We start from the raw sequence: 23,061 nt of genomic DNA, 5'->3' as shown, positions 1-23,061 counted from the left end.
AGCCGAGGGGCACTCTGGGAACTTGAGTTTATGATCTGAAATAGTTCAGAGAAACTATGAAGCGGAGACAAGACAGTCGACTTCACAGATGTGTAGTGGCCTATTAAGGGTCAACGAACATGGAATTTACTATTACTGTTACTACGTTTCCTCTTAAAAGTCATAAAATACATTTCCGTTAGAAAGTTTGAAAATATTCAACAACTTCAACTACCAGAATTCATTACCTTCTTGGACGGTAGTTACGCCATCAGACGTCACTTGCTGTCACCTCCGGGAAACAGGAAGCACAGAAGGAGATAGGTTGTCTTTTGTTTTCCAGAGACAATTAGACGATAATTTAATGATTTTAGTGTTAGATCGGAACCGGGATTTTCGACACCGTAATTCAAGTCGATATAGACCCGATCCGGGTACAGAACTTTTGTCGATAAATACCACTACACAAAACTGTAGTTTACTACCTAGTTAAGTCTTCATAGGCCGAGAGACATAGTTCATACAACCAAAATATTCTGATAGTGTTGTTTGTTACTTAATGCGATTTGATTGCAGTGTTTCGAATTTTAAAATCCTTTTCTGGCTAATGTTTAGCGATTACATAATATTCGAATGAATTTAACGACGTCGTAAACGCAAGACCGCTGAATGTCCTAATCGCTGTAACAAAAGGAATTCTGTGCTGTTTCCCGGCCGGTGTATACATTAAGTATCCATTCAGATCTACAGTCTTAATATAGAACTTAATCCTTATCATTTCATAGTTGAATAGTTTACCATTTGTGTGTTCGGGTTTTAAGCCTGGCTCGGGCGGGATTTAAATTAACCACTTTTAAAAGCGGCGGGCGGTTGTTGTAAACCCAGACCGCCTTCTCTGCTAGTTGCCTGTTATTAGAGCACGTCTGTGGGCGACATGTACGCGCCACCGGGACCCGGGCTGCCTGGGAGCCGGCGAAGGCGAGGGCCGGGGGGGAGCGCTCTCCCGAAGCAGCCCGAGAGGAGCCTGGCCTCGGCGCTGCCCGGAGCCCTGTCCATCACCGCCTTGTGCACTGCGCTGGCCGAGCCGGCCTGGCTGCGCGTTCACGGGGGGGCCTGCCCGCGACAGGAGCTCGGCGTAGCGGATGTCCTGGGATATGTGGACCCTAAGCTGTTGGAAGGTAACCATCGACGTACTGCACCATTAAATCTGAGCTTAATTGACTTAATTAAGTATACTGTAAAAAGGCGCCGTCCTTCGGATGAGATGTAAAACCTGTTAATAAGTTCTTTATTGTTTGTGGAAGAAGCTTGTAATAAGAATCATGTATTTTATTCAGGGGCTAATGTCATAAATCTAGGTGTATTATGTGTAACTTGTTACATGTCATTTACATTTTAAATCCCCATAAACAACATGTAATGTTGTCCAACATGAAACCTAATGGTTAAACAGCTTTATCACTCTGCAACTCCCAGCTGGCAGCCCACTGAAAGTAAGGTGTGAGCTTGACCAGTACCTGGGAAAGCTGAGGTTGCTGCTGGAAGAGGTGTTAGTGGGGCCAGTAGGGGGCACTCACTCTGAGGTCTGTATGGGTCCTAATGCCCCAGTATAGTGATGGGGACACTATACTGTAGAAAAGGCACCGTCCTTCGGATGAGACAAAACCGAGGCCCTGACTCTATGTGGTCATTAAAAATCCCAAAGCATTTCTCAAATAGAGCAGGGGTGTTACTCCTGTGTCCTGGCCTTTACCAATCATGGCCTCCTAATAATATCTATGAATTGGCTTCATTATTCTGCTCTCCTCCCCACTGATAGCTGGTGTGTGGTGAGCGTTCTGGCGCACTATGGCTGCCGTCACATCATGGTGGTGGAGGGGAGTCCCCATTACCTGTAAAGTGCTTTGAGTGGAGTGTCCAGAAAAGCACTATATACGTGTAAGGAATTGTTATTTATTATTATTAATAATTTTCAGGCCTGTGCGCTGAGAAAGCTCATAGAAACTCTCAAACCTTACTATTATGAAGGAATCCTAAAATCAGAAACTCAATTTTTGCAATTTTAAACCATTTCATCCCAAAAGCTCTTTACACATCGGAGGGGACACACTTCACTAGCTGAGTGATGTGTAGCACCCAGTCTGTACCAGCAGCTCAGCCGAGATTTTACATCAGTAATGGAATTAGTGAGGACATTTAGGCAGGTGGGGGCAGCATGGGGGCACAGTGGTTCCTATTGCTGTTTCATGGTGCTGGGGTCTTGGATTCAGTTCCTGGGGTCACTTCTGTGTGGAGTCTGTATGCTCTGTCCGTGTTCGTGTGAGCTTCCTCCCACAGTCCAGGGACATCTTGGAAAATGAGTCAGAGTGTGTGTGTTTTCCCAGTGATGGACTGGTGTCTTATCCAGGGTGTATCTTGCCTTGTGTCCATTGCTTGCTGGGGTAGGCTCCAGCTTCCCTGCGACCCTGTATGGGATAAAGCAGTTAGAAACTGGACAGATGGATTTAGGCAGACCAGATATAGGCCAGAAGACTCTTAAGTGGAACTGAAATTTGTACGGAGTAATATTTGCAGTGACTCTTTCTCTGAAGATTACAAAGGATTTTGCAAGACTATAGCGTAGGATCTTGTGTTGATGTCAGTTGTATTACAATTTGTCTACTGTCATATATAGTGAGGCACTAAGTACGGAATAAGAGCTGTTTTTCACAAAACATTTAATACGTTTGTTTGTGGTATCACCTTGCCAAAATTCCCTGGTTTTCTTGAGAAATACGTTTAGGATTTGCTATAGCAGGAACAACAGAAACGAGGAAGAATCTTTTCAAAACCAGGAACTTGAGGTAGAGCATGACCAGCAATAGCTCAAGGCCGTGTGAATTTAGGCAACAGGCTGTGGTTCTGAACGACTGCGAGTCTGGAACTGAAACCTTTGACGAGCTTTAGCTGTGACTCATTGTGACGAGACAGACAAGGCATGGCCGTCTGCAGCTGCTGAGGGAAGTTGTATTCTGCCAAAAGCCAAAGTTGTCTTATCATTGCGAAAGATAAAACAGAGTGGATTGAGTTTGTATTTCTGCTCTCTCCTGCATTGTTCAATTGGTTTTTGAAAGAAATGAACATTTATATGCAAGTTATCCCAGATTTAAAGCAGCACGCCGATAGGAGGTATTTTTCACTTAGTATTTTTTTTGTATTGAATGAAATCTAGACTTAGTTCTATTCATCCAACTTTCTTAAAGAGAAAACTGGAGTTGTTAATGACTTGGTTTTGCAGACGGAATGCAGACCTACTGAGATGGTGCACTTCCTGTTTCCTTCTCTGTGACAGCGATCAGAACTGTTGTTGTTCATCCCATAAAAGAGAGAAAGACTAATTCTCCTCCGTGTTCTCTGTGCGTCCTCTGTACAGGTTACTGCATGAACCCCCAGACTGTCCTGCTGCTGCGTGTCATCGCTGCCTTCTGCTTCCTGGGCATACTTTGCAGCCTGAGTGCCTTCCTGCTGGACGTCTTCGGCCCCAAGCACCCAGCCCTCAAAATCACCCGCCGCTATGCCTTCGCGCACATCCTCACAGGTAGCTGGAGCTTGTGTTTCTGGACCAGCGGGCCAACACAGGGAAGAACCAGGGAACAAGCCCAAAGAAACTGCTAATGTCATCAGAAAGGAACAGTTGCATTACCTATGGGTAGTCCTGCTGTAACATCTTGTCTTACTTTCAAGGAGTGCTGAGTAAGATCTTGGGGAAAGTGTGCAGTGGTGATAAGTGTGATATGTCAGTGTGCCCCAAAGCTGTGTTAATTCTGCTTTGTCATTCGTCTCCCCTCTCCTGCAGTGTTGCAGTGCGCCACGGTGATTGGCTTCTGCTACTGGGCCTCCGAACTCATCCTGTCTCTCCAGCAGCAGCACAAGAAGTACCACGGCTCCCTCATCTACGTCACCTTCGCCATCAGTTTCTACCTGGTGGCTGGAGCCGGGGGGGCCTCCATCCTGGCCACGGCCGCCAACCTGCTGCGCCACTACCCTACGGAGGAAGAGGAGCAGGCCCTGGAGCTGCTGTCGGAGATGGAGGAGAGCAGCGAGACGTACCCCGCTGACTATGACATTGCCAATCAGTTCCAGCCCCCTCCTGCTTACACGCCCTAAACCAGGCCTGCGCCGCCCTTCGGCCACCCCCTGCCCCCACACACGCAAACACGCACGCACGCACGAGTCAGGGGTGTGCACCCAGCACTTTACCCAGCTGGCCTGTCCCAGGGGGTCGGATCTGTACTCCACTGCTCCTGCAATTTCAGCAGCTCAAAGAGGTTCCCAGACGACCCCACCTCCCTGTCTCCTCTAACACTGGACTTTGTTGTAGCCACATCTGTAAATTGATCATCTAACTGATCGGTCCAAAACCTTGGAATGCGAAAGAACTGGAATTGGAGGGATCCAGGTCACTGAGGACCTACCCATAGGAGCCTTTTCCTAAAGCTGGGTTCACACTTAGACATGGAGGCAGAAGTATTCCATCTGGTAACTACTGAATTAGAGTCGTTATGTAAGGACGGTGAAGATTCCTGCTGAAAATGTCCTTCATGTTCTGCAATTCCTAGTATGTTTTGCCCTCCGTGTGCCATTTTTGTCTAGACACAGCCGAAGAACAGATTATAGCATCACTGGGGTCCCCTGCCCTGCTACTAGACACCCCCGATCCAGGAAGTCTAATAGATAACCCCAAATCACCTGTTTCTGAAGACTGGCAATGTTTTAGTAATCATCAAGCAATCTACAGAGTGCTTGATTAAGGGAGCTTTTGATCTTCAGATTTCTAAATTATGTTCATGTAGAAAATAGTGATTCAATGCAGGTGATTTATTCCCCGTCTTTGGTGATTGACGACTCATTGGCTTTGGTTTACTGGGGCTCTCCAGGAGTACGGTTGGAGATGCCCGTTCTAGTGCAATGCTGAAATACAAAAAGTTTCAAGTTTCATTTGCAGTAATCTACACTGTGGAAAATCCTAGTATAGAGGGTCCATTTCCTGCACATTCCCCTGATTCTCTTTAAACTGCTCTAGGTGTGAATTCATCTTACCAGTCCTGTTTTCTTTCAGATTACACAATTTATATTGTACAATTCTGTACTGTGGTTCTGTACATTGGCCTGAAGTCTCGCTCAACACAGACATTCAGCCTTTGAAACAGTCAGGTCAGAATCCCAGTGGAAGCTGAAATGTATTATTCTGATATTTCACACTGGACTAAGAATTTAGGAAAAGTGCCAAAGTCTTTCTCCCAAAACTTCTCTGGCAGTTTAACATTTTGGCTTCTTTTATCATTTTCCCACAGTGCTTATATAGTACTTCATTCTCTGTGGCTCTGAGGTTGTTAAAGAAACAGGTTGCTAATGATATCCATTTTAAAAGTAGTATTTTGAAGCAGGTATTAATCATTTTCAATCCATACAGTGCAAATCACTGATATTTTAAACCGGGGGCCAGATGTTGAGGAATGTGTATTGTTAATCACCACCCTCTTTTATATAATTATTTAAGATTATTATGTTGAAAAAAAAACAGAACCCCTTGCAAAAAGAAGAGGGTTCAATTAAAGATTGTGTAGCGTTCAACAGAATTTTTTAAAGCAGCTGTATTATGTATATAGTCACGTGTTTCAGCCTTCTCACTTTGTTTTTGAACTTCGCAGTGCAAGAGACATTTGAATTGTGCCTGTGTAGTTTCTCTGTCTTGACTGTTATGCTTGGACAGCACTTTGTGGACACTCCACAGATTCCTCCAGCCCAGCAGAACCACACCTCACAGCCACGCAGCTAACAGGCCACAGGCCTTCCCAAGCCAGGACTCAAGCATTCTGTTTTACAAGAGTGAATGAGTGTGAATGACAGACTTGAGAAAACAGTGCCGTGAAAATGAGTTCCTAAAATATGTGTTGAATGTTAAAACAACAGGAGGCTTTGGCTTTGTGTTGAAAATTGTTTGAGCATACTCCTGGCTTTATAGTGTTGCTGCTTTGTCAAGCTCATACATGTTGCTTTACGCTATGGAGGTTTTGTTCTGTCTGATTTAAGTATTTTCGGATCAAAGCCAAAGTCATTGTCAATGCTGGTGTCACTTTATACATATCCATATCCATCTGTTTATGTTGGTTTTTTTTTGCTGTGGTTCAGAAAACTCAGCACTCGTGTGAGAACTTTGGACTCGGACTGGTGTTGGAAAGTGATCCCAAAAGACTTGATTGAGTGGTGTGAAGGTGTCTGACCTCGAACAGGCAAGGGGAATCACCATTGCATGCAAAGGTCCGGGACTGGTATTTGCTAGGGTTCATTTCAGCTGTCATCGAACCTCAAAAAACCCTTTTCCCTACGTCTAGCAACTTAACCCTAAACCAGCCAATAAGTGTTAAAATCCCATGCAGCAACCTCTCTTTCCTTTCATCTAGATGTGCAGAGTAACAGAAGCAGTCACCCGCCAATTGTGAACTAGCTCCTTCAGCTGTTGGCTTGCCCATGGCTTTGGGGAATCGTGCATAGAATGGGCTGGTTGGGGGAAGTTGGTGAGGGTTCAGATTGCATTTGCCTCCATTGCAGTCGGAGTCGGAGCAAATAAGATCCACCCAGATGCCTTTCGTGTTGGGATCGCACAGTGTCGCGATGTGGATGGATCGGATCAGCGTTGTGCTGTCAAAGGAATCTGCACAAATCCCACCACCATTTTTTGTGGCCATAAATCACACTCTTGCCCTGTGCACTGCGTCATCTCCACAAGATTGTGTTATATATGACAGTGTAACTCCTGCATGGTTTCAAACTGACCCTCTACCAGATCGTTAATGGTATGTAAGTTTTGAATTTGCAACCATTTAATATTTAATCATGGCTTTGTTTTAATTTAAAATGTATTTAAGGGGTTGTTATATTTTTATTCTCTTTTGTATTGTTCTGTTTACTATCACTGTTGGTGTTAGTGTGAGTAAATTGTGAGGTGAAACACTGATTTGTGTTCAGTCATCTGTAGGGCTTCTAATTGTTGGGTTTTGTTCTTGTTTTTTTTTTACTTGGTGAAAAAATAAAAAATATCAAATGCTGAATTCAATCGTTTGAAATAGACTGTGTTTTCTGACTCCTTCTCCTTAGCCATACCTTTTAAAAGCTGTACCTTTAAAACATTACTCTCCAAATGGATTTTTAGCCATAGATAAGACTTGATCCCGAAGGGAAACTGAGCTGTTATAGCAGCCCAGCCCAAGACAAGAAAAAACAGACATCTGAATAGACTAAGCATTAAAATAAGTACAGCAATACAAAGTAAAATAAATAGGTGTGCAAAATATGCTAAGAGTCACAGTATAAAAATAATATATGTGCAAAATTCACATAGGTATATACAGATTGAAAGTCCCACAGTATAAACAGTATATTATTTTTTTCAGAACAGTATATTATTTTTCTTCTAAATTCTCTCTCTTCATTGTTGGTTTCATTTCACACCTCCTGATTGGCCTTTCTGTCCCCTGCTCCCGCCCCTCGCTCCTGCTCTCTCCCAGCTTTTGTTCTCCCGCTACATTACCTTTGCCTACTGCCTTGTCTCTCTCACACCTGAAGAAAGCTCCTCGGCCGAAACCTTGTTTTCTTTCGTCTCTTTTCAGCATGGAATAAACCTATTACTTGTTCCTTTGCTGCCTACGCACGCTGACGCAGCTCCCCACGTGAACTACTACAGTATATTAATGCGGTGTCCAACAAAGTACATTAGTGCAACATGCTGTCCATACATGAGCGGATAAAGGGCTGGCAGTCCTAGCCTAGGGCAGTGTTATACATGTTATAGCATGTGGATAAATGGAGATTCTTTTGCAGTCATCTGAATGTATGGGCAAAGGTAATTAATAATGACAGAAGTCGCTATCTGGTGTCGAAATGGGTAGTCTGGTATGGGTGTAAACGTCTTAGTTTCAGATGTGAACGTGGCACATGTTTTTAAAACTGAACTATTTTGTAACCGTGACGGTCTTGGAAATGAGGTAACAGCATCACTTATTAAACACTCCCTTTGAAGGTGAGACCACAGGTCCTCGTTTAGGTCACGTGTTTATATACATGACTTCCTGAGGAGCTGCTCACGCTTGCTAGGAGTCCGTTGTAAGTACAAAGCTTACAACACACCTTCGCCTACGTTGTTTTCAAGACCGTACGTCCGATCCTCTTCTCTTGCCCTTCAAAACACGACTCTGTCCCTAGAAAGAGTTGACGTTTGACCACCTCTCTAAAATAGGTGAAAGCACGCTTGCTCCACCGTTGTCCTCCAGAAAAGTATTACCAGCTCAACGCTTTTATGCTTTACAATACTTGTGCATAATGCCAACAACTGCATCCTGAATATCGAAAATTGTTTTTTTACACTGCATTACAGCAGCAAATTCAAACATGACTGCGCTTCATATTTAAGCAAATTAATCTCTTAGTCCTGAGCTGTTTGCTCGGTGAATGCCTCTTACGGAAACCCATATCGCTAAATTAAAATGTACCTACAGGGACGGATACATTAAGCAGAAGCCTACAAATAACACATCCAGTTGGAAACAGGCATCGCTAAAGCCGTTCTTTAACCTTTCCTAGGAACACTTGGATGGGGCCTATTACTGTACTGACCCCGAAAATATTCGTCACGTGTTCGTCACACAAACTTGCTTGTGGGAGGTGGTCAGAAAACATGATGGACAGATGCAGGAACCAATTTGAACTCGACTATTTGCTGGTTGAACCAATGGAGGGAGTCGAGGGGCGGATCTTATGGACGGGGCGTGGATAATGGGTTGATGAGAGAGAAGACATGTGAGAGCTACTGGGGGGTTACATTACAGGCTAATGTGGCTGTTGAAGGGTAAATAGACGGGCGTCTTTTCTAGATTAAACTAATTAAGGGAATAAGTACACTTTTCCGTTGCATTTCATCTAAGATATTGCAGTCATTTCGTATGTAGTGCGCCCTAGAATAAGATCTTTAGGCGTGACTAATATAATTCGACAGGCGTTGTGCGTCTATCAAATACAGTACAGTGGTCATTAGGCTCCAAAAACAAGACCATCAAAGAAAGTTTTGCGAAATTCATGGATTGCTGAGTTGTCATTTGGTATGGAAATGCACTTGTAACTGCATGGTTTTATGTCAGCTAACTGTTTATAACTGTAATGGAAAACAGGAATTCATGCGTTCGCTCGCTGTTGAAATGTAGTTCACGTGTACGGTGCAATTGAAAATATCTACAGATTTTATTTAGCTTTTGTTATATCAGTGTTGTCAACAAATATAAAACGTTACCGCGCACACGGATTTAAAGAGCATTAACAGCTTTTAACGAGCTGCGTTTTAAGCACTGCAAACTGCAAACACCTTTTCATGTTTACCAGCGAACAAACTTGATTAGGCGTGTAGAAAAGGAGTTGGTGAAAACTGAATCTGATTGCAGAATTACCATTTAAGACATCCGGAAAAGGGCTAATCCATCTCGGTTTGTTTTGCGCGTGATGGTGGTTTTTCGCTGCAAGAATAACTGACTGGTCCAGTGAAAAAGAGGAAGTTTTTCTCCTTTAAAGCTCATTTAAGCTATACAGTCCCTCACACCTTCTGTTCATTTCACTCAACCGAAAGACTGCGTTGCGCTGACCTTTTTTCTTCTCTTGTCAGGACCTTTGCAAGATCATCCGGTACCTGGCGAGGTGAGGGGCGTGTGTCACGTTCACTCGCGATTTTGCCGAGCTCGCCTTGCGGTGTCGTGTCGGAATCGGCAACCGGGCCAACTTCAGTAAACCAGGCCGGCGGCGCAGAGCGGGGGTGATGTTCAAGACGCTTCAGCGCGGCCCGACCAGCGGGTTATGCTCATACAACGTGAGCCACTCGAGGCTGGCTGCCCTGAGCACGCTTTGCGGAGAGGGCAGCGGGGCCGCGGCGTGGCTGGGCAGGCGGGTGGGCTCGGTGCTCTCCTGGTTGCAGAAGGGCGCAGGGGAAGGGAGAGGGAAGGGCATGATCGCCATCATCGCCAACCAGTGCAGCTTCGTGACGGGGCAGAGGCTGCGCCGCGCTTACCAGATCGGGGAGCTGTACGGCAGCCTGTACTCCGAGAGGTCCCGCAGGAGCCTGATGGGGAGCCTGTGGCGCCGCTTCCAGGGCCGGTCTTCGCGCACGGGCAAGCTGGTGGCGGCCTTGGCCGGGGTGTTCATGTGGGAAGAGGAGAAGATCAGAGACGACGAGCTGCAGAGGTAAGGAGAACCGGAGAGCAGTGCAGTGCTGGAGGCAGGCTGGTCCTCACTACGGGCTGTCGCCTGTGATTGAATATATAATAGTAGTTTAACACCTCTATTTCATGAGAGTTTTATTCAGAGCGTTCTAACCTTTTGTATACAGGGCTGGGGAGGTGCTTTGTCCTTGCAGAACGTAAACAAGTTGAACAAAGTGATGATTAATCCTTGCACTCGATAATGTCTATCGGAGGACCATATTATTGGACAATATAAAAATATAAAATCTTAGATGACCCCTCTCTTCCACTACAATTTTAGGATATACTCGTTATTACCCTCTGAGAGGAGGTACCAGATCCACTGTATAAAGACTAAGAGACCATTAACTTCATTTATTATACCTAAGAGCATTAAATTGTTGAACAATGAAAAGGTTGATTGGAGATAAGAGTCTTGTTTCTGTTGTTGTTGTTGTTGTTTAGACACTTTACCAAGTGATTCTTTTTTAAAAAAAATCTTATTATACTGGACTGGGACCTTACTGAGCAGTGTTGTTAAATATTGTTTTGTATCAGGGTATTGTACTGTTGCTGTATTGTATTATTGTCATACATATTATATATGTCTATGAGCTCTTGGTGTGCAAGACAAGTTGACTTTGGGGCAATAAAGATTCAATAGGTGTGCACCAGAGTATTGGTGTTTCATTCAGTAGAAAGTTGTATAGGTTCTGAGCATCCTGCTTTTCTGCACTGACTATAAATAGGCCTGTAGCAACACTGTATCACATAGAAACCACTGGCTTTCAATGTAGCTCTTGCTACAGCCCATGCTAGGCTTTCTGAATCTGTAGAATCTGTTGGCTCTTTTGTACACTAATTGCAAATCTTAACGACACGTCAGTTGTAAGCCGTGGTTTGCCATAATGTCATTACAGGGGATTTCATGTTGCGTAAGTTGAATTGGTCTTCATAGAAAATGGTTAAGAAAAGTGTCTGATGCAAGTTCTTAAATAATGTTTGCTGTTTGGATGCACAGCAACAAGGATCCAGCAAGTCTGTGCTGGCTCGTGAGTAGTTTTGGCTCATCAGATTCTTGAGGTGTCTTTGATTTCCTTGTGCCAGTTCTTCAAGTCAGCAGGACAAGGGCAAGTCCTCGCTAGTCAGAGGCCACACTGCGCCACAAGCCTATTACCCTGTTCCATGAGCTCCTTTAATCTAGTTATCAGACAAGGAGATGCAGGAACTCGTAGTTAAGCTCATAATGAAACTCGGAGGCAGTCGGCTTGCTAGCAGCACTGCGTGTGACAGGCGTTGTAGTCCTTGCCCTCACTCCCGCAAGGGCTTGTGAAGTTCATCCTGACCCACGCGCGTCTGCTTTCTCTTCGCCTGGTGCGAAGCAGTCAGGAATCTGTGTGAAATCGCAGCCCAAGCTCCTCAGACGCACGGGCCATCTGCAGGTGCTTCAGGCCTCTTTATACAACAGCTGCTGGCAGGCGCCGTGTCAGGAGTGAACAGGGACCCTGTCATCAGTCCGTGTACAAGCCAGGGAGGGTTGAAACTTCTCATGCCAGAGGGAGGACTCCCTAGGGAACCTCGCATCTTTATTCTCAGTCGGTTACCCCTGTAAATGTGCCTTGGGACACTATATAATGCGACCCCAGAGGTATGTGGCACAAGGGGTTCAGTGTGGGGGAAAAAAAAAACAACATACAAGTAGATCAGACCTACGGGCAGGTGGCTGAGAGGATTTTATCAGCCCAGCAGCCAGACTGAATTAATTTTCTACAGAGTGAGCAGATTGCAGGGGAAAGAGCTCCATCTTTTTTCTCTTGAAATGTTGATTATTACATTTGAGTTGTTCTTAAAGGAAATGTGGACCGTTGTCATTCTAATCAAGACAGGGTCTTTTATTTAATATGCATCGAAGTAAGACCCCACCTTACTGTCAGTAAGGTGTCCGTGTCTCAAGTGACAGTGCCTTCTTGTAATCGTAAAATCACAGGTGACATGTTTATTTTGCTTATGTATGAGAGAAAGCATGGATATAAAGTAGTAATTTTTGTTTTCTTATAACAGTAGCCATTTGATATGTGACAGCGATGACTTGTTTCAGTGCTGCACATGATCATAAGTTTGCACCATGAACAGATACAGACTGCCTGTCATGAGGTGCATTCATGTCTCTGAGCACTGTAGCCAAGAAGTGAGAGATGGGATTTCACCAGAGAATATTGCTCAGAGCCCAAGCACTTAAGTGTTGTGTTCTGTTTGCATGTAAGTAGGAAAGTCTGTCCAGAAAACGATCCTATCCGGTCAGCTGGTTAAGATGAAAGAGGTTCTCTGTGCAGGGTGTACAGATCAAGTCATTTAATACCCAAAGCATTGCTACAATCCTGCAGCTTGTGTCGGTTCCTTTTTGTGCTTGGTGTTTTCTTTCAGTTGGCAGTCCAGGCTGCCCATTTGAACACTGTTCTTTGTGCTTTTGAGAACTTTGCCTAGACTTGGCCTGGCCTCATGCTGCTCCTGTCTCTGTGCTGGCTGCGGAGGTCATTTAAAGAGTGTTGTGACTGTCTGAATGGGACAGGTGGTTAATGGTTGCCAATCAGAGCGAGCTAAAAACAGCTCAGCTGTGCCAAGCACTGCCAGTTGAGCTCTGTATCTCAGTAGTGTTTTAACTCTGGCAGGAAACATTGAAACTCTTTCATGCCCTCCATTGTTGTAGGAGTGTCATGAGGTAATGTAAACTCATGCTCTTACAGAGAGTATTGTGTCCTTGGGTGAAACTTATACCTTGTTTGTCTCTTTTTGTTACTACTGGCTGCCTTCCTGGACTGGACTACTGAAAAATATTTTTTTGGGGGTCCATACAAAAAAATAAGGCTTTCTTTGCACAGCGTTTATGTCTCATTTTGGGCACAGGCAGGTGTACTAATTGAAAAAGCAGAAAAGCAGCATGCATGCTATGATTTTAAATTCATTAAGCTTTTGAGCTCTTGTAAAACACTGAATCAATTATTTTCACACCAGTAAATGTAGGATGAAAGTGTATGTCTTGCTCTGAAACTTGGTTTGCCCTCGTCAGAGCTCCATGTCAGTCACAGGTACACTGGCTGCAGGTATACTCGTACAGCAGTGAACTACCACTTGGAAACCTGGGTCACAGTCTCAAACCCAGGTTCAAACCAGTAAGGCTCAACCTGCGTTATGCACAACCCAACCTTAGTAGGCAGAAGCGCGTATCCATTCAGATAGTGAGGCTTACACAAGGCTCTGCAGATCCTCAAAACTGAAACAACTGACCCATCTTTTATGCAACAGAATGTGTAACCATTTCCTTGAGACCAGTGTTGCTTATTTAGTTTTATTGTGAGCAGCAATTGAAGTAAAGGATTTACAGGTTAAAATAACCTCTTCAGTTCACAATGGTTGATATAGTCAGAACTTTCTTTTATCCAATTTGCGGCTGTGAAAGCTGGGATTCCCTTTCAAGTGTTTGGAAAGCTTTTTCTGCTTTCTGCCTAGAGCTTGTGTTAAACTGCGGAGCCTTATCGTGCAACATGTTATTGCTCCGGACACTTTGATAAGTGTATCAGCAGAGCGTGTTGGAATGGCCAGTCCTTGTGGGAGAGCACCTTGCCCCTCAGTAACAGGTGTGCCTTCTGGGAAAGGTGAAACTGTTTGTTTGGCACATAAACCGAACTAATGTAAATGTGATGTGCAACATAAATATTGAAGGCCTTTAAATGCATGGCAGTGATTAAAATAGCGAGATAGTGCATTGAGTTGCCGTATTTTATTTGAAGCAGTTATCCATTAGAATCTTGAAATAATATAGTTTGTATTTTACAATTCAGAGATCGTCTTTTTTGCTACTTCTTTTTCTCATTTCTCAGGAACATGCTTGACCATGCACCTTAAACACAGAAGTGGTCAGCCAATGACCAGGGATGTGTGCATAACACATGCCTTGGAACTGGTGTGGACAGACATGGCTCAAAGGCCAGTTTGTCTCTGCTGTCAGTCTTCTGATAGAGCTCTGGACCCAGTTGACCGCGCTGGGCAAACAGCTAGCCGCCTCCCCCTCGGTCACATGGCGGGAGACAATGCAGAGATGGAGCCAGAGCTCTGTCCAGCACATTCCTCTTGGTTTTCTGCAGGAGTCCTGGAACAAACAAAAACAGAATTGAAAGAACACTTGTTAGCGGAGTATGAAAAGATCTGTTGTCATCTGGCTTCTGAGTGCGTTTGGTGCAGGGATTCATCGAGGTCTGCATTCAGGTAGCAAGTATACAGCAAATATAGGCTAGGATTAGTGTAATGTCTGTGGTAGCTGAGCAGATTTTTAAAAATGCAGTGCTTAAATAAAGAGAATGCATTTGCTAGAATAAGAGAATAATTTATCTTGGATAATGCAATTCAGAAGGAGAGAAGAATGTAACAGTCAGAATGAGCTTGCAGATTGATAAAATAAACAATAATTTAGGAATACCCCAATTCTTAATGAATCTGACTTTGCTATGATTCTTTCACATTTTTTTATAGTAAGTGGCAGGCCTATAGGACATGAAAAAAGTCTGCCCACCTGATATGTGTTTAGTGCTTTGGCAAATATTAAGCAGCACAATAAGGTTTGCAGTAGAAAGCATCACAGACATTATAGAAGATCACACTTGAAAAGAAGCTCTGAGAAGCCAATGTCAAAGCTACTGATGTCATTTCCTGGGGCTACATGGGGAAATAAACTTTAATCAGAATATTCCCCCTTGACAATTACTTTCAGTGGCTGGGGTCAAAGGTTAAAGGACAGAGTCAGTGTAACAATGCAGTTACTTCCAAGCGGAGAAAGTTGGGATGTTTCCTGTGTACCTGTCGGTTATTGCAAGGTTGTCCCGAGCACAAGAAAGGAGCTTCTGATAACCTGCGTGCACCAGGACCTGGAAGGATACTGGTGTGTGATGATGATTCCGAGAAAGCAAAAAGGAGCAAAGTGTGTGTGGGACATTCCTGTCCTCTAAAATAGCAACAAAAGAAAAAAAAAATCTTGCAGAAAGATGCAAGAAAAGTTGTATATTTAATGCAAAGGTTGCATGTGTGTCTTACGCATGCAGTTCCGTCTGTGCCCAAGCTGCAAGTTGCAGAGCAGAATCAGAAGTGTTTTCAAACATTTCTGCTTTGTGGCACAGAGGAATGGCCATTCTCACTCAGTCCCCGCGGCTTGCTCTTCAGACCCCAGAGCCCTGAAGGTTGATCCTTGTGAGACGCACCTCTGTGTGTGTGCGGGGAGGGGGAGGGGGGGTTGGGCAGGCAGTGAGCCCCTCTGTGCCGATCCTGTGCAGGTGTGCCAGTGAGATGCAGAACGTGGAGCTGCTGAGCCGCCTGAGCGCGGAGGGCTGGCAGAAGGACCACCACCAGGGCTATGAGCAGGGCTGGGAGGTCGTGATGGACCGGAAGGGCTTCTACGTGTGGAGGAAGCCCATCCCTGACAGCCACCTCTACGAGTACAGAGGTCAGTGGGTTCCCTTCTTCCATCCATCCATTTTCAAACCGCTTCATCCAGTGCAGGGTCGCCTGTCGCAGCGAGCATTGGGCACAAGGCAGGGTACACCCTGGATGGGATGCCAGTCTATCGCAGGGCACAAGCTATCACTCTTTTTTTTTAAAGGCCTAATAAAAAGTATGTTTTCTCACAGTCTTATGTCCTAAACCTTTTTCATTCCTACACATGTTGTTAAATGTATCAACCGCGCAGTCTTATCAGACTAAGCTAGAACATAAGACAGGTTACAAACTAGGCCATGCCGCATGTAAAATTGTTTTTACGTTTTTGTTGGAAGGCCATGTAATTCTAATTCTTTTTCTCTGGGTTTTTTTTTTTTAATCCGTCGCTTGCTTTCTGTGTCTGTGCAGTACTGGGAACCTACACTGATGTCACTCCCAGACAGTTCTTCAATGTCCAGGTAGGGAACTGCACTTTCTTTCAGCATGTTTCTGCACGTGCTTCCTCTAAGCTAAAGAAATGTAGAAGTCCTCCTGAGGCTGGAAGGTTTTGTAATTTTACCAGTGCCAGTGTATTTGTGTATGAGTGATAGCATTCAGTGTGCTGGCCTGCTCGAGTGAAGCAGGTGTCTGTGTGTATCTTACTCCTTCTCTGTCCCTCCCAGCTGGACACAGAGTACAGGAAGAAGTGGGATGCCCTGGTGATCAAGCTGGAAGTGATCGATCGAGACGAGATCACTGGATCAGAAGTGGTGCACTGGGTCACGCACTTTCCAGTAAGAGTCCCTCGTTTGCCAGGAGCACTGGGTTTAGCACTGCACTGTAGTGCAGGTTTCTTCTTGAACTCTTTCCCAGCCTCACTACACTTCTGCTTGTTTTATTGTGATGTGCTTTGTCTGAGGCTATGCGGTCTGAAATGCACCCAGATCCTTATCACGAGGCTATGATGACACAGCAACGACAAAGACTCAGACTCACAAGAGTGCTTTCCTGTCTCCACATCATGCAAGTGTTCACAGAGCTTCAGTGATGTTAAGGCTGTCTTTATGGACCCTCTACATACAGTGCACAGCTCCAACAGGCATGTTACACTTTGCAGGACAGGACCAGACTCGGGTCTTATATGTGAACAGACTGTTTTCCAGCTCGTTGACCATCTTGAGCAGGTCACTCTATATCTGAAACTGCCCTGACATCTCGGACATCTCCAGTTGACAGTACTCCGAGTGACAAGTGATAAATGACGACTGAAAATTGACTCTTATGTTGTGTTTTATTCATAATTTGATTATTATGCAGTGCAGCCCTAGAGATAATGCGTGTCAAGTCTTTCTGTGTGTATTATGTAGTATATTCAGTCTTTCTGTATGTATATACATCATGAGCTCTTTTTTTCTTTCAGTACCCGATGTATTCCCGGGATTATGTGTACGTCCGCAGATACAGTGTGGATCTGGAGAACAATTTAATGATTTTAGTGTCCAGGTAGGGACGTTTCCGATTCTCACTGCACTCCTTGATTCGTTTGTTCCAATTACTGCAGGCTAGAGCATTTACTCTCTTAAATTCACCTGACTCAGTGCTGTCTCTCCCTCATTTTTGGAAATGATTATCACATAACTGCAGATGCATCCCTATGCAAATGAAAATAGAAATCATCATACATTTCCAGTTGAGCCTTTTGATTGGCTGTTGCTTTGTAAATCTCTGTGGCTTCTTTAAATGGATATTATTTAGGGAAGCATGGTGGCACAGTAACATTGCTGCCTCACAGCTCAAGAGCCGTGGGTTCAGTTCCTGGGTGCTAGCTGTGAGGAGTTTGTATGTTCTCCCTGTGTTTGCATGGGTTTCCTCTGGGCACTCTGGTTTCCTTCCACAGTTCATAGTGGCCTAATGGATAAGGCACTGTACCCCTAAGGCAGTGATTGTGGGTTCGAGTCCCATCTGGGATGGTCTTGTCCACAGTTCATAAACATCCTGGTAGTTTAATTGGGCTTCTGGGAAAAGTGGCCCTGGTGTGAGTGTGTGCGTGTCTGCGTGTGCCCTGAGATGGACTGGCGTCCTGTCCGGGATGTACCTTGCTTGCTTTGACAGGATAGGCTCTGGCTCCCCTGCGATCCTGTACGGGATAAAGTGGATAGAAGATGGGCGGATATATCGTATATAGGTGCGTAGTTTTTTATTTAACGCTGCGTGTGCCTTTGAAGTTTGTTTTGTTTGGCCCCTGCAGGACGGTGGAACACCCCACTGTGCCCGAGACTGCGGACTTCGTGCGGGTGAGGTCCTACCAATCCAAGATGGTCATCCGCCCACACAAATCGTTTGATGAGGTGAGTTGTAGGTTCACAGACACGCATCGGTGGTGTTCCAGTTGGACTGTCCGATGTGTGGCAGGTTATCCACTGCTCTCCAGTGAAGACCAATTACAGGAGAAATTGCACAGGTTTGCAATTTCACATGATTGGACCTCATGGAAATCTATTGCTCCTTTGATTCACATGGACACTTGCACAGTAAAGCCCTAGACACTACAGCCAAGCATGAACATAATTATCAGTGTACACTACTGTATGCTGTAGGAACTTTCCTTTTAATGTTTGACTTTCTGTGTTGAATGTGATTTGTATATTCCATTCATACTTCCTCATTTCTGCTTGTATTGTTGATCATTGATTACGTACGTCCACTGGGATATGAGTTTCCCTTCTTGAACTTCTCCCACACCTTCTTTGTTAATGCTCTTCGTATCTTTGTTAAATGAAGTCATTATCCCCCTTTGTGCGGAAGAGTGAAACAGTGGTGTTGTGGATGTGAGGTAAGGGGTCATGTGACTGCGGCGAGAGGTGTGTCTCTGAACAGTGTGCTCCTCTGTGCAGAACGGCTTTGACTACCTGCTGACGTACAGCGACGACCCCCAGACCGTGTTCCCACGGTACTGTGTCAGCTGGATGGTGTCTAGCGGTAAGGACACTTCTCTTCACCCACAATGCACTGCATTCATAACGGAGCCAAGGACACGGGGGGGCTGTAAAGTGGGAGAGGGGGAAGCCAGGCTAATTGTTTGAAGCTCATGATGTACCTTCAGAGTGAATTTATGTTAAAATAAAAAGCAGCAGCAAGCAAAATATAGATGAAGGTTTCTTTAATGTAAAACTAACCTGACAAGGTTTGTCCTTGTCATTCGGATATTAAACTTTTGACTGCAGCCACTTAACATTTTTCATCCTTTACTAATGCTTTTGCATAAAATATTGGCAGCTCATCCTTATACTTTAAATTCCTTTTGATATTTGCACGATTGCATCAGTTGAATAACCCTTATATTTACTCCTTTCACAAATACTCATGGGTAAAATAATGTAGGACACAGGCTGTGGCTTTGATTGTTTATTTGTGCGCTGTTATGGTGCTGTGAATTTTGGGGCACAGTCCTGTTTTCTGACTTGTCCTTTTCTTTAAAACAACCCATACACCACTAACCAGTGGATAACCTTTCTCCCTGTAAAAAAAAAGTGCATACATTATAACAGACAGCCCTGCTACAGTCTGAGCACTGCATGTGTAGTGTACTAAGTGTGCTGCATTTGTCCCCCGTTGTGCTTGGTTTTTAGGAATGCCCGATTTCCTGGAGAAGCTTCACAAGGCCACTCTGAGGGCCAAAAACATGGAGATGGAGGTCCGAGACTACCTCTCCGCGAAGCCCAGCGAGATCAAGCCCCCGCCCAGCTCTGAGCGCCTGGGGGACACGAGCCGGACAGGGCAGCAGGGCCAGGGCCACATGGAGTACGCCTAGAGACGGAACCCCCCCTCCCCAACCTCCCCCCCACTACCATCCCCCAACGCACGGCGCAACTGAGGGGCCGGAAAACACCGGCAGGCTAAACCAAAACCTCCAGGCAAGCACTGGCTAGCAGCAGGAAGCTGAGGCTCTTGTTAAGGAGGCCTGCTTGGCGGCTGAGGCAGCCCTCAGCCAGCACAGAGTCCGCGGGCTGGGTTATGGAGCAATGCAATCCGTCCACAAGGGGGCAGCGTTGAGCTGTTTTTCTCCCTGCTAGAGGAAGCACACCCCTCCTCTCCCTTCCCCTTTCGCTGCCTGCCTGGCGGAAAGCCAGAGACACAGACCTCCCTCTCAGCCGAATGCACTTCAGCAGCCTGGCACGTTCCTGTGCTGAAGCTGTTCCCCTTCCCTCCTCTCTTCTTTCGTCTTTGTTTGCAGGTACCAACCTTCCTAAAGAGATCAGGTGACCTTCTTACTGCTGCATTGGATGAAGAACCCTTGCTTTATACATTTAAAAGATGATTTAAACTGAGATCAGCAGCTTGATCAGGAAACCCCTCCCATGTTTTGGCGCATTGGTTGCAGCCCCTGCAGTCTGGGCGCTGTGCCGGGTGAGGCGTGCCAGTGTGTGCATGCACAAGAGGGCTTTTGCTATTTCGGAAACGGTGACGTTTTAGTTTGAAACCGAGGTTTCCATTCCCAGACTCACGGCCCTTTCTTCGGTGCATTAACTAAAACTCTTGGTGCATGTCCATCTGTGGATTCTGCAGGCTTGACTCACACCTTCGACAGCCTTCGAGTTTATAAATCGGACCGTTTGTGGGATGTGTCTCACAAAAAACACAGATATCATGCTGGACGTCAGACAGACAAGCACCTTCAAGCTTGTGCATTGTCCTGTCCACTTGCTGGATAAAACAGACCCACTATATGATGTGTTAAGGCAAGACGTCTGTGGCAAACACAATTCACGCATGAATAGCTGCACTGTTAATTTTGGGTAGGTGGCTGGATCAGATATTTGACTCAAACTCAGCCCCTTGATATTACTTCAATACGTGCAGGCTTATCACAGATTCACCTAGTGCCAGTGTGAATGTCTGAGTGTCTGAATGTAACTCTTTCCCCAAAAGCTGAACAGTTCACGTAGTTTAAGATCATTTAGATGGAAAAATATTTTTGTTTTGCTAAATCAAGTACCTTTTCTTGCACTGGTGACCAGATAAAAGCAGCTTGAAAGCATTGGTGAAACTCTTGGTAAGCACTTAGTAAATGAGGCACTTGCTGTTTCAGCCTCTGAGAGACTTGGGTTGAATTTTGTTACTTTGAAGCACTAAATGTTTTGGAAGCAGTGTGGCTGAACGGAGATGATGGTGAATTAACAAAAGCTTATATCCGAAACTCTTGCTGTCTTTAATGCAAGATGAGGCCCTAGGTCTGTGTGTGAGGGCCTGAGTTAAATGACATTGAAAAAGCTCTTGGATTTCTCCAGGATTTTAGCTTCAGAAAGCCAGTGTTCACTCCAGCTGAGCTCTGCTTTTCAAACTGCTTTGTGAGCTCAGATCAAGGCTAATACTTGGTCTTTTCAGCCTCTCTGGAGGTGGTGGTTGCTTGAGAAATTTCTAGAAAATAGGTTTTGTTTTCCTGATGGTATTTCAGCTGTTAGTTGTTTTAACAGCTAGGCATGTTACACTGGAGGAATCCAATGTGAAATTTCTATTTCTAGTAATCCAATCCTCCCTGTCCGAGGTCTGGGTGGGTAGGTCGCATGTGGGTGGAGATTGGGAATTCTTGATGAAATGGATCACCTGCGTGCACCTCTGTGCTAAAGTACTGTACATGCAAAAAATGCACAGGTTCAACACAGTGTTCTCCCAGTCACCATCAGAAGTACAAGAAGTCAGCAAGATGCTTTATTTTGTTTTTAAAAATGGTGGATGTTCACAATTTGCTGTTTTCCATCTCGTTGGTACTATGCTTTTGTATCTCTTCTGCGGCAGCTCTCGGTTTAACTTCCTGGTTCTGAGGGCTGTTTGGGCTGTTTTGTCAAATGTCACCATCTTCGTGAGCTGGACCTGTACGTGCTGTGCACTTCCCACCTCTCTGATAACGAGCTGTTTTATCCAAAGCTGTGGAACACCACGCTGTCACCACTGGGCCTTAAAGCTCAACTGATGCCTCGTGCCTGTTGGGTCAGTGGCCCAGCCGGGAGTCCTGGTCATAGACCCTCCTCACACAGCCCAAGAGGCAGAGCACCACTCCTGCTGTTTTCCCTGAGGCAGCTGCAGTTTCTGGACTATTCTTTTCTTGACTTTTCAACTTGGGTTCAAAGTCCTACTGATTGATTTCTTTTTGGTGTTGCTAAAAACCTAAGCAATTTCTTGGCATTAAATGTTTGGTTTAACGTTTGTCTGTGTAGTAGAAATAGCTGTGGGCTGAGGAGGAATCGTCGTCTTTGCTTGAGGGGTTGTGGGAATGTAACCATAGGGTGTTCCGAGATTCAGCATGATGAACCTCGTTTCTTGTTGTCAGGGTGGAACTACTAATCCTTGAGTAAAAACTCCTGAAGAGTCATGTTGGGAATTTTTTTAGATTCCGATGAGCCTCCTGGAAGCGATTTTACTTTGTTCTCCATATGGCCTGTTTCAGTTGCTCAGTGCCAGCACCTGCTGTCTCGGTGACTGTGGATAATGCATACAATCCATGCTTTTCGTTGTCTCTTGTAATATAATCACTTCTTCTGATGTATTAACAGGTTTTTATGTATTTTGGTAAAACAGGGAAAAGTTGGAATCGTGATACATGTCCAGTTGTCAGTTGGTCAAAGATAAAAACCAGTTTTGTGTGAAGTGTCTTGTTCTTTCAGCATTGCAGATGTCCAAACTCTCTGACGCAGTGATTTCTGCAGCTGGTGCCTGATCTGGGAGTCCTAAGAGCTGTACATTGAAATGATGGAGCTTCACATTGATTAGAAAAAGACATCTTTAAAGACAGGGTATTGTTTTGGTACTTCAAGCAGGTAAAGCTGTGTAATTTTACTTGGCAAGACTTTTTGTCTGTTGCACGTCTCTCAGAGATAATGCAACTGCTGGTATTTAAAAAAAAAAGAGGAATTGAAGGGTTTTTCTGTAAATGTAATAAGAAAACAGGTTTGGATTCGACAACGAAATTCACACGCGTTTCTGGGCAGACTAGGGGGTTGGGGCGAATTCTCAGGTGGAGTAGTAGATGGTTCAGCGAGTGAAATGTCTGTGCCCAGCTGTTGAATGTATTACTGTGCTGAGTGAGCTGACTTGTGCCTCTGCAGTTGTACGTGGACCCGAATTTGCTGAAAGCTTTTCCTTTCTTCAAAGGCTTTCTAGTTTGCAAAAAAAAATCTCTATTCAAAGCCTGCTCAGCTATGTTTGTTTTTTTTAATTGAATTAAGGAATGGCACTTACAATTTAACCAGTTGGAATCAGTGTAGGTTCCTGTTTGACAAGTTTTTTAAGTCTGTGATCGTGTGAATTTTTTTGTTTCATGTATGGGGGAAAAATAAAACGTAAAAAATTCCCATTTTTAAAA

The 23,061-nt window shown here is 44.8% G+C and overlaps 2 protein-coding genes across 3 annotated transcripts; both read left to right on the top strand.

Annotated features, from left to right (window-relative positions):
- The first annotated feature begins 111 nt into the window (after positions 1–111).
- tmem127 (transmembrane protein 127) lies at positions 112–7,075 on the top strand. The gene is made up of 3 exons (XM_006625328.3): positions 112–1,157; positions 3,392–3,556; positions 3,815–7,075. The coding sequence occupies exons 1-3, from the start codon at positions 914–916 to the stop codon at positions 4,123–4,125; spliced, it is 720 nt and encodes a 239-aa protein (XP_006625391.1). The 5' UTR covers positions 112–913; the 3' UTR covers positions 4,126–7,075.
- Positions 7,076–8,764: 1,689 nt separating this feature from the next.
- Positions 8,765–23,061, top strand: stard7 (StAR related lipid transfer domain containing 7). 2 transcript variants are annotated; one of them, XM_006625519.3, is made up of 9 exons: positions 8,765–8,863; positions 9,668–10,239; positions 15,560–15,729; positions 16,131–16,180; positions 16,385–16,495; positions 17,122–17,204; positions 17,950–18,049; positions 18,596–18,680; positions 19,331–23,061. In XM_006625519.3, the coding sequence occupies exons 2-9, from the start codon at positions 9,818–9,820 to the stop codon at positions 19,510–19,512; spliced, it is 1,203 nt and encodes a 400-aa protein (XP_006625582.1). In that variant the 5' UTR covers positions 8,765–8,863; positions 9,668–9,817; the 3' UTR covers positions 19,513–23,061. The 2 variants fall into 2 exon arrangements, with proteins under 2 accessions (XP_006625582.1, XP_015198232.1); XM_015342746.2 differs by lacking the exon at positions 8,765–8,863 and adding an exon at positions 8,876–9,113.

This window comes from Lepisosteus oculatus, chromosome 2 (genome assembly GCF_040954835.1).
Source record: "Lepisosteus oculatus isolate fLepOcu1 chromosome 2, fLepOcu1.hap2, whole genome shotgun sequence".
NCBI classification, from domain to species: Eukaryota; Metazoa; Chordata; class Actinopteri; order Semionotiformes; family Lepisosteidae; genus Lepisosteus; species Lepisosteus oculatus.
Note: the sequence above shows the minus strand (reverse complement) of the source record. Positions and strands in the feature narration are given on the sequence as shown.

What these genes read in the sequence shown, in the direction of transcription:
- stard7 (XM_006625519.3), top strand. Translation starts at nt 9,818, where the DNA reads ATGTTCAAGACGCTTCAGCGCGGCCCGACCAGCGGGTTATGCTCATAC. An exon ending in GACAGTTCTTCAATGTCCAG is followed by an intron (nt 16,181 to 16,384) that starts GTAGGGAACTGC and finishes TGTCCCTCCCAG; the next exon opens with CTGGACACAGAGTACAGGAA. An exon ending in CAGCTGGATGGTGTCTAGCG is followed by an intron (nt 18,681 to 19,330) that starts GTAAGGACACTT and finishes CTTGGTTTTTAG; the next exon opens with GAATGCCCGATTTCCTGGAG.
- tmem127 (XM_006625328.3), top strand. Translation starts at nt 914, where the DNA reads ATGTACGCGCCACCGGGACCCGGGCTGCCTGGGAGCCGGCGAAGGCGA. An exon ending in GGACCCTAAGCTGTTGGAAG is followed by an intron (nt 1,158 to 3,391) that starts GTAACCATCGAC and finishes TCCTCTGTACAG; the next exon opens with GTTACTGCATGAACCCCCAG. An exon ending in CTTCGCGCACATCCTCACAG is followed by an intron (nt 3,557 to 3,814) that starts GTAGCTGGAGCT and finishes CCTCTCCTGCAG; the next exon opens with TGTTGCAGTGCGCCACGGTG.